This window comes from Silene latifolia, unplaced genomic scaffold, assembly GCF_048544455.1.
Source record: "Silene latifolia isolate original U9 population unplaced genomic scaffold, ASM4854445v1 scaffold_20.1, whole genome shotgun sequence".
NCBI classification, from domain to species: Eukaryota; Viridiplantae; Streptophyta; class Magnoliopsida; order Caryophyllales; family Caryophyllaceae; genus Silene; species Silene latifolia.
Genome location: NW_027413163.1, coordinates 9,611,109 through 9,622,471, shown reverse-complemented (window position 1 = coordinate 9,622,471; position 11,363 = coordinate 9,611,109). Strand labels below are relative to the sequence as shown.

Here is an 11,363-nt window from a genome sequence, read left to right as displayed (position 1 = left end):
CTCTCCTGCAACAATGAACGAACTGAGGGCTTGGCTTTGTGCCAAGCGTACTCACTCCGACGCTCAAGTCAGTAAACTTAAAGGATTAAGTTGTGTTACTTGGCTAGATATGTATTGTAGAGAGATAAGGAAGATATTACCAGATGAATAGTGTATTTAGGTTTAGTTGTGGGATCCTTTCCTCAATGAAGGTTGAGGAGTATTTATAGGCTTTCACCTTTTGTCACGTAGTGGTCAAGTGGCCAAGTGGCTAGCAGGTGGAAAGACTGATCTACCCCTCGGCCGAGGGACCTATGGCAGGCCGGCGGGCCATGTTGACTCACCGCCGAGGGGTCTTGGATATGAGTACGCGGGTATGTGTCCCTTTGGCGGTGGTTGTCACGCCGAGACCAGGCTAACAGTAGATGGGCTGCATCGGCTAGGCTGTCTAAGTCGTTGACTTGCTGTGGATATCTTTGACCTTGTTCAATATGTTGACTTGGTCAGCGGTGCAGAATATGCCCCATCAATAATATTGGAAATTTCTCATGGTAACCTCTTTGATAGATTACACATGCTACCATGGACGTTTATTTTCTATTTTTTTATCATAATTAAAATATGTGCAAATGATAGAAACATATACTCTAATGATAGAATATTTTTTAACACAATTCTAATTATATTATTTAAACGTAGTATATTTACCACACCCACATTATTTTTCAATATGGGACATTATTTTTCAATATACTACATATAAATAGTAGAATTGTCCCACATTATTTTTCAATATGTGCTACTCCTTTGAACATTGAATATAAGTAGGTTGTATACTAACACCAAAAAAATGCAGTTTGAACTTTCTAATATTGCTAGGAAATACAAACTTACATAAAAGCTTTTGAAAACTCAACTTTGTGAGAGAATTCGAAAAATTGTTTGTGATTGTTCGACTCTTTGTAATCTCTCTAAATAATTATCTTATACAAATTTACATATGTAAAGTATAATTTGTAGACTTGTGTAATTAAAACAATCTTGTATGCATAGAGAATTAGAGGTACAATATTGAATTGTCATGTGTGAGCGTGGTGTACCAAGTAGCATAGAGAAATAGAGACCTAAACAAAAGGATACCATGTCTCGCAGTCTTGCATCAGCGGCATCACAACCACTTATTTACCGAATAAGCCAAGTATACTTAAGACCTCTTAAATCTTAATCAATTAAGACTAACAAACCTATGAACGACCTCTTAAATTATATTGTAAAATAGGTCTTTTTTATATGTACTTTTTTACTCAATAATGTGGTTATATCTAGATACTTTTTACATTATATTTGTGTAAAACCGCCTTACTCAAAACTTACTCTTTGTCTAGAAAGATTTTTATAATTTTGTAAGCATTGACGCATAGCAATTCAGGAACCAAGCACTCTTCTAAATCTGTCAAATAGAAGACAAAATTTTTTAGTTAGTGATAATTATAGACATACTTACAAAATTAGAATTATTGCGAATCAAAAATTCTTTTGTGGGTTTCATAAAAAAGAAGAAAAATTAAATAATGCTTGGCTAAAAGACATGTATACAAATACAATTATATATGGTACAATAGTTGATAAACCTTTAAAATAAAACTCGACATAAAATAAAAATCAAAGTTACCTCCAATGATCATGAAATCTCTTGCAATTTTCCGTTTTGGAGAGCAAATTCATAAAAACCGTGATCATTAATCTCCACATATCATGCGAAGCGAGACCTACGAAAAACAAAATCCAATTGATATGTCAAATATATACTCCGTATAATACAAAAATTAATCACTAAATTAAAGCCACTATTAATTATGCATTGTAAAGAACAGTCATAGGTTTATAGGTAGCCAAAACCACATTTAACACAAACGCGTGCATGGGTATCATATTTATGTGTGTATATATGCATAAAAAAGTGTTTAATTCCAAATAGAATTCTACAATTTTATAGAGTTTGTGTCAAATATGCAAATAACCAGTAACCACGTCCGGAAGAAGTAGGAGTTAACACAAATACAAAGGCAAATCAATTTTCTATCTTCTACGTACACCATGCTAATACCTATACTAAGTATTATTCTATTCTATTATTTTTAATTATTAAGTATTTCGAAAAACTCGGACTCTCTTAATCGCTCGAAAAAGCAAATGACCAGTAACCACGTCCGGAAGAAGTAGGAGTTAACACAAATACAAAGGCAAATCAATTTTCTATCTTCTACGTACACCATGCTAATACCTATACTAAGTATTATTCTATTATTTTTAATTATTAAGTATTTCGAAAAACTCGGACTCTCTGTAATCGCTCGAAAAAAGCTTCCTTTATTAATATAGATAGATAGATATAGATTGTACCCAAAACTATATACCTAAACTAATTAGGAAATTAAACAAACTTATCAAAATAAACTACAATTAGTCTTGTTGAAGACGGGTCGGAGCAAGTGACGGATAATATCACTCACAAAACGGATAGGGGGACAAGGTGGGGGCACCCCCATGTGCTTCCCTCTCTCCTCTATTTGGGTCATTTGTGAGGGAAAATTAATAGAGTCGTTGCTCATATGAACACACCCCACGCTCCTCTATCCTGCAAGATCAGCAAAACAGCAATATTTCGGTAACGAAATATTTGCCTTCCGTATATATTATATTTTGCATATTGTATTGATCATTTTCCGTAAATAGCTAGGCATGTAGTTTGTATAAATAGCTGTGTGGTTTGCTCTTGTAACACACAATACGATCAATAAAAACCTTGCACATTCAAACAACTCTCAAATTCTAATATGGTATCAGGTTCTCAGGCAATCCATTGATCCATTCGATTTTTTTTCGAAATCTCTGTCATTCTTTTCCAATCAAAATGACGAACAATGATTCACAAACTTCTGACACAAAAACTCCGGCATCGTTTTCGATTATTCCGGGCGTGAAAATAACTCCAGTCGAATTCAATGGGAAAAATTATGATGATTGGTCTCGTTGTTTCCGTCTTGCTCTCCTCGCCAAAGGAAAGCTCGACTACATCGACGGGACGATCTCAAAACCAGCTGACACTGACCCTGATTTCAAGTCATGGCGCTCCGCTAATGCTCTTGTGTCGGCCTGGATATTCAACACCATTGATCCAGACCTTCGCACCTCGATATCCTTGCAGGACAATGCTACTTTGCTTTGGGCCGACATCAAACACCGATTTACCATGGTAAACGACGCTTATATCTTTAAATTAGAAAGTGATATTAACACTTGTAAACAGGGGCCAACAGAGTCGGTAATGGCGTACTATGGGCGGATGAAGAAGCTATGGGACGATTTAATTGCTAATGATGGCTTTCCCTCATGCTCCTGTAATCCCTGCTCCTGCAATCTGCTCACACTCCTTGGCCGTCACCGCGACAAGAAACGGGTACGTTCCTTTCTTATGGGCATCGACTCTCGCTATGCTACCCTACGGTCCCATATTCTAGGGACTGATCCTCTGCCAAATTTAAACCAGATTTATAGCCGTCTTCTTCAAGAAGACGGGATGCGTAATTCTTTAGAAACAGTAACTCCTGAACCTCGCTCGGACCCCATGATTTATGCTGCTCGTGTTCAACAGGGGTCGATTAATTTCGGGGGCGGGAATCAGACTCACGGGATTAGAATAGATAACACCGACCCCCCCGAAACCACCTAAACCTACCTGTATTGCTTGTAAGAGACCCGGGCATCAATTCGATTCTTGTTTTCGGGTCACCGGAAACTTTCCGGATTGGTGGGGAACTAGGCCTCGGGATAGGATACAAGTCGGACCCGACCCTAATGACCCGAGTCAGATGGTGGTAATCCCTGATACACGTGGGCGCAACAACCGTCAGACCACGCAAGGAGCTCGTGCTCACATGACTCAGGTAAATGCCCAACGTACACCATCCTCCTCCAATACCACTGATTTTGATGGTCTGGACTTCAACAATATGAATGCTGCTGAACGCGTCGAACTCATCCAGTTATGATAGTCGCATAAATCGTCAAACAATGACCGCCTCAATGGTAAAATTCCTATATCTTCTTGGATTATTGATACTGGCGCATCCCATCATATGTCGGGATGTTTGTCACATTTTTCTAATACTCGAAACATTGCCCCTTTATCTGTCGGACTCCCCAATGGGGATCGTACCATAGCCACAAAGTGTGGCGACATCATTTTATCTGACCGTCTCATCTTAAAAGATGTCTTATACGCGGCCCATTTACAATGCCATCTTATTTTTGTTTCTAGCTTATTGCTTGATGACTCGCTAACTATTCAATTTTCTCGCAATTTATGCTTAATCCAGGACTGTTCCTCGAGGATGGTGATTGGTGCGGGTGAGCAGCGCGAGGGACTGTATTTTTTGAAGGATGTCCGAAATTTTAAACCCAAGGTCTTTATGGTGGGCACGGTCGACTTGACGGAATTATGGCATCGAAGGTTGGGGCACCCTTCTACCGACATTACTCGTTTTATTCATATTTTGCATCATAATAAAACTCAAACTCGTTCTAATTTTTTAAGCAAAACTTGTGATATTTGTCTACGAGCTAAGCAAGCTCGTGAACCTTTTTATTCAAGTTCGAACAATGCTATTTCAATTTTTGATCTCATTCATTGTGATCTTTGATGTCGATATTCTGAAAACGGGTCTTGTGGTTCGCGTTATTTTTTAACGATTGTTGATGATTTTTCAAGATCAACTTGGGTCTACCTTTTACGACACAAAAGCGAAGCGCGTCAAAAATTATTAAATTTTTTCGCTATGATTGAACGACAATTTAACAAGAAAATTAAGTGTTTGCGCACCGACAATGGCACAGAATTTTCATGTCTTAAATCATTTTTCGATGAAAACGGGGTCCTCTTTCAAACATCCAATGTCGACACACCACAACAAAATGGACGTGTCGAAAGAAAGCACCGACATATTTTAAATGTAGCTCGCGCTCTCCTTTTTCAAGCTTACCTTCCTGTTTTCTTTTGGGGAGAATGTGTTTTAACAGCAGTCTATTTAATTAATCGCACTCCCTCGAAACTTTTGAACGGTAAAACCCCATACGAGCTCTTATTTAATAAACCCCCACCCATGGAGAATATGCGCATTTTCGGGTGCCTTGCATATGCCAAGACAATTAATCGCTCTCATCATAAATTTGCACCTAAAAGTCGGAAATGCCTTTTTATTGGGTATCCATATGGTAAAAAGGGGTGGCGTCTCTATGACCTTGACACGGGTTCGTATTTTGAGTCTCGCGATGTGGTTTTTGTCGAAGAAAATTTCCCATATCAAACAATTGCACTCCACGACACTGACACACCTCCCTCCTCGGTTTTTAATGATGATTTAAGCCCCATTGATCAAGTCCTCCTTATTCAACCTAACCCCACTACGCCAGCCGCCGAAGCTGCTACCGAGCCCCAGCCCTCGACTGATCCGCCTTCACCCACACACACGACCACCGAACCCACACAACCTAACCCCACTTCACAACCCGCCTCCACCACTCCTTCTGTTGACACCTCTATACCCGACACCAACACACTGGGCCGTGGACATCGCCTCAAAATACCCAATTCCAATCTTAAAGATTTTATTGTTTCAACGCCTCGTCCCTCGTCCAACGCTCTCCACGCATCATCAACATCCTCAGGTACTCGATTTCCCATTCACAATTACGTTAGTAGTAACATTTTTTCCACTAACCACCAAGTTTTCTTGACGGCCGTGACCAAAAATCACGAGCCCAACTCTTTTTACGAAGCTATGCAGGATGCTAAATGGCAAGAAGCCATGAAACGGGAAGTGAAGGCACTCGAGCACAATCACACTTGGACTCTTGAAACGTTACCTCCTAACAAAAAGGCCATCGGCTCGAAATGGGTATACAAAATAAAATACAATGCCGACGGCACAATTGAACGGTACAAAGCCCGACTCGTGGTCATGGGCAATCGACAAGTCGAAGGGGTTGATTACACCGAAACTTTTGCCCCCACAGTTAAAGTCGTCACAGTCCGCACACTCTTAGCCATTGCTGCAGCTAGGCATTGGGAACTACACCAAATGGACGTTCACAATGCCTTTCTCCATGGCGATCTTCAAGAAGAGGTATACATGAAACCTCCTCCTGGTTTTCTTTCAAACACAGACGGGCGGGTATGCAGGCTACGCAAATCATTATACGGCCTAAAACAAGCCCCTCGTTGCTGGTATGATAAACTTTCTTCCGCTCTTACAAAGTTTGGTTTCAAACAATGCCCGTATGATCATTCTCTATTTTCTATCACCGCACCTGGTAAAGAAGTTCATGTGCTAATCTATGTTGATGACCTTGTCATTTGTGGTAGCGATTCTGCAATGATCACAAAATTTAAATCATACTTATGCGATTGCTTCCACATGAAGGACCTTGGAACTTTAAAATACTTTCTTGGGCTTGAAATTGCTAGAAGCAAAACCGGGATATTCGTCTCGCAACGCAAATATGCCCTTGATATTCTCAAAGAAACTGGGCTCCTTGGCTCGAAACCCAAGTCAATTCCTATGGAACCTAATCATACCTTAGCCACAAGCAAAGCACCGCCACTAAACGATCGACAATCATATCGCCGTCTTGTGGGTCGTCTTGTCTACCTTACCATCACTCGCCCGGAACTCATTTATTCCGTGCACACGCTCGCTCAATTTATGCAAACCCCATCTACAGAACACTGGGAAGCAGCACTTCAAGTTGTACGATACATTAAAAATGCTCCTGGCCAAGGCATCATACTTCGAGCTGACAGCGACCTCTCTCTTTTAGCCTATTGTGACGCCAATTATGAGACATGCCCTGCGACCCGACGCTCTCTATCTGCTTATATCGTCCTACTAGGGTCCTCCCCCATCTCTTGGAAAACGAAAAAGCAGAATACGGTATCACGCTCCTCTACAGAGTCCGAATACCGAGCTATGGCTTACACTACTTGTGAACTCAAATGGCTCAAAGGCCTCCTTAGCTTCCTTGGGGTCCCTCACAAACAACCTATCAAGCTTTTATGTGACAATCAATCCGCCCTCAACATAGCACGCAATCCGGTCTTTCACGAACGGACTAAACACATAGAAATTGATTGTCATTTCGTCCGCGATGAGATTCAAAAGGGTACTCTTACTGTCAGCTACATACCTACAAAGAACCAACTAGCGGATATTTTCACAAAAGCTCTCGCCCGCGCTCAGTTTCATGATCTTTTATCCAAGTTGGGCGTTTCGAATCTCCACGCACCAACTTGAGGGGGGATAATAGAGCCGTTGCTCATATGAACACACCCCACGCTCCTCTATCCCGCAAGATCGGCAAAACAGCAATATTTCGGTAACGAAATATTTGCCTTCCGTATATATTATATTTTGCATATTGTATTGATCATTTTCCGTAAATAGCTAGGCATGTAGTTTGTATAAATAGCTGTGTGGTTTGCTCTTGTAACACACAATACGATCAATAAAAACTTGCACATTCAAACAACTCTCAAATTCTAATAAAAATGGTATCCGTCACTCCAAAGTGACGGATACGTGCCGTCACAAATGAGATTTTGTGAATAAACTAAGCTGAGGAAAAACAACTGACGTCAAAGGCAACCAAGAAATAGATTAGGAAAGTGGGGGACCCACAACTTTCTAATACTAGACTGTCTGTGGTGGATCGAGTTTGTGTGGAATATTGTCGGAAAAAGGATACGATGTCATGTAGATAAAAAAGCATCACCTGATTAGTAAATTGAAGTAACTATTTGCTTAAAGAAGCTTCAATCGATTAGGAAATTGAAGTACGTGGAGAAAAAAACAAAGAAATTGATTTAGTGTGCGTTTGACCTAACTTGTAAAAGTGTTTTTGGACTTAAAAACACTTTTTGGTCAAACACATCATTTCTTAAAAGTTAAACAAAAAATTCTCAAAAGCTAAAAATCCATATTTTTGCCCATAGAAATAGAAGCAACAATTTGTTGTTTCTGCTTTTGAAAAACAATTTTGAAAAATTAAGCTTGAAAAACAAAAACTCATTTTTGAGAATCGAGGCCAAACATGCTCTTAGTGCGTAAGTTAGGGCTTCTGAAGCCAGTATGTTGGTTTAGCGCGTAATTTAGGCTTCTGAAGTTGCGTGAATATTTAATTGTTTCCGTCTAATTTTGTCTAATGCCCTATAAACCGTTCTCACCGAGTGTTTGTTCTCACCGAATCCTAAATATATAATTGTTTCCGTCTAATTTTGAAGTTGGGCTTCTGAAGTCAGTATGTTGGTTTAGCGCGTAAGTTGGGCTTCTGAAGTTGCGTGAATATTTAATTGTTTCCGTCTAATTTTGTCTAATGTCTTATCGTTCTCACCGAATCCTAAATTTATGTAAGTATTTCATTGTCTTGAATGTCTAATACGTGCGACCACTATATATTGTATTTTTTTTAGCTTAATATGTATATAAGTGAACCAGTTCGAATATAACTTTATTCCGTAAGTCTTGCTTAAAACGAACACTATATATCGTCTTTCGCTTCAGACGGGTCAAACATTACCACATCCCTTATCTATAAAAGCTGAAGCTAATAAAGCTCTCCTATTGGTCCATGATTTTTAAGGATTAAAAAGAAAAAAAATTAAGGTATGACCCCCATGTTCATCCTACACATTTAATTACCCTCTCTCCTATATTTCACTTGATTTGCTTTTTTTTTTCTCCTTTTCAAACTATTGAGTTTACGATATTTTAATTTTAGTTTTAACCTTTTTTATAATTACATATTATACATATATATTTTCCTAAAATGTTAGGAATACATCTGAGTGAAAACAATTAAAAAAATTTACAAAATGAATAAAATTACAAATTATTTGTACTGGTTTTCTTATTGATAGGTACCCAAATAACATACCTATACAAAAAAAAATGCAAGTCTCGATAAGAATTAAAGCACATTCATATAATTATAATTCATAATGTTAAGAAATATACAAAATTTAGCAAAATTTGAAGAAGATTCATATAATTATAATGTTAAAAAAATACACATGGTAAAGATTTTAATGATTATAAAAAAGTACCAGCAGTAATTTTCTTATCTTAAAAAAAACCCACAAGTCTTACAAAGCATTATTATGAGACAAAAACATTTATTTAGTAATCAGACATCAACAATATCATATTTACAATTTCAATACCGTCATTTGAATTTAACATTTGAATAAGGAAGCTCAATTCATTATATGTGGTTACAATAATAAATAAGAGGCCTGATTAAATTCAATATCATCTCTATGACAATTTATATTATTACTTACGACCCGTGATTTTTTTTTGCACGGGTGTAAAACTAGTGGTGGTAATAAAGACAAAACTTTTGATATTTCCTAGGCAATAAATGGGGTAATTTGACATATATTTGACTCGTTTTAAACTTAAAATGGATAAAATGAAAATTTGTGAACTTTATTATAAAACTTACTCCCTCCGTTTGTGATTATATGACGTTTTACAAAATGATGTTTTTTTCACTTTAGTTGTCGTTTTACTGAGTTCCACACCATTATTACACCCAAATTCCCATAATTCATTTAATGAGTGCAGTTTTTCAATTTTTATTTTTATTCTAAAGCATGTAATTGGAGAGTTATAAGATGAGAGAGAAAATATTTAATGAGAATATTTATGATGAGTACGTAATATAAGCCAATTCAGTTTGCTTTTTCAATTTTTAAGGTAGTTAATGTCTATACTTAATATTATTACTATTTTCTAAACAATTTCTTAATCTTTGTGCTAGACCCTAAAACGTCAAATAAAAAATAGAGTAAATTATCAATTACACCCACGTCAAATGCACCTTTTTACATTTACTCCCACGTCAAATTTTTTTTTTAAATTACACCCAAGTTAATAGCTCAGGTTAAAAATTGCACCCCATCCCATTTTCAGGTGAAAAACCGTGTAAAATGACAGATTTGCCCCCGCGTATTTCTAATTGTAAATGCACCTGTTAACTCTTCATTCACTTCCCCCCTTTCACTTTTAACCCTAATTTCATCCCCAATATTTCCCCAAAATCGTCCCCTTTCAAATTCCCCCAATTAAATCTTAGAATCTTAATTATTAGTATATTGATCATCCGTCACCATCAATCACGTTAATAATCATCTGTAAGTTCCCCTTTCATCTCTTCTTTGTAATTTGTTTGTTGGTTAATTTTTAATTTTTGATTTCTGTTGCTATCAATCACGTTAATAATCATTGCTATGGAATTATTCAATGTTGTTTATCCTAATTTGCGACTTTATGAATTCTGGGTATTGTAGGAAAGATGAGCAGCAACGCGCCTATAGTTCAGGGTATACAGGATAAGATTGATCGCATATTGGGTGAGGCTCCAAAACTATTTCAGCGTTTAGATGTTGTTTTGGCACCAACCGCCGTGTGGGATATGTTGACTAGCCAAGACCCGGTACTCCGACTGCTTCGGCCTCTTTTCGTGAATATCCCAAGTCCATCTCACGCTCTGAACCTTGGTGGTGTCGTCTCAAGTAGTAAGTTGCAGTATCCATTTACGTTCGCAAAATTATGATGCAGCCGTAGCAATTCTTATATTTTCCTAGCTAGCATTGTACCGTGGATTCAAGTAGTTGTCTACTCAGGGCTTGCTTAGGACGGATAATTGTCATCAGGATGATGGAAGGGGGAGAAAGGGGTGGGTGATAGGCTAACTTGTACTTCCAAATGGGGGTAATGCGTTAGCCTACAAGGGAGGTGGGTGCCTATGACTTTCGTTCTGCAATTATTATTGGCCTTTCTTTCTCATTTCCGTTGTTTGCTACCACCACTTTCCCCCGTTTTCTTCTTATTTGAGCTCTATTACTTCTTTACCAATCACCCTTACCCCAAGCAAGCTTAAATTATTTTGATCTGGTAAAGTGGTAATCTGTCTTATAGAAGTATTCAGTAGCAAGTTATTTTCAGAATTATTTTAGGTTTGTTCCTTTCTATGTTTTTGAATTGTGTGCTCATAGGTACTAACTTTGTCACCGACAAATTTAACATTCTTAACTGTAACTAGTGGGGTTGAAAGATTTTAATCAGAGGGTTGATCTGATATTTTGATGTTCTTTGTTAGCTTCTTTCTGTTGTGAACTGTTGGCTCAAATGCATTATGCTAGACTCTTACAACCAGACAGACCACCCCGAATGCAAGTCAAGACCTGATAGTGGACTCTCTGCGATAACAGAACTCGATCCTGGTTATATAACATTGAGTTAGGTTTGTTGTGATTTTGTGAT

At 37.9% G+C, this 11,363-nt stretch overlaps 1 protein-coding gene across 1 annotated transcript; it reads left to right on the top strand.

Annotated features, from left to right (window-relative positions):
- Positions 1-2,893: 2,893 nt before the first annotated feature.
- Positions 2,894-3,712, top strand: LOC141638303 (uncharacterized). The gene has a single exon (XM_074447706.1). It carries the CDS (start codon positions 2,894-2,896, stop codon positions 3,710-3,712), a length of 819 nt encoding a protein of 272 aa, XP_074303807.1.
- The last annotated feature ends 7,651 nt before the right edge of the window (positions 3,713-11,363 follow it).

What these genes read in the sequence shown, in the direction of transcription:
- LOC141638303 (XM_074447706.1), top strand. Translation starts at nt 2,894, where the DNA reads ATGACGAACAATGATTCACAAACTTCTGACACAAAAACTCCGGCATCG.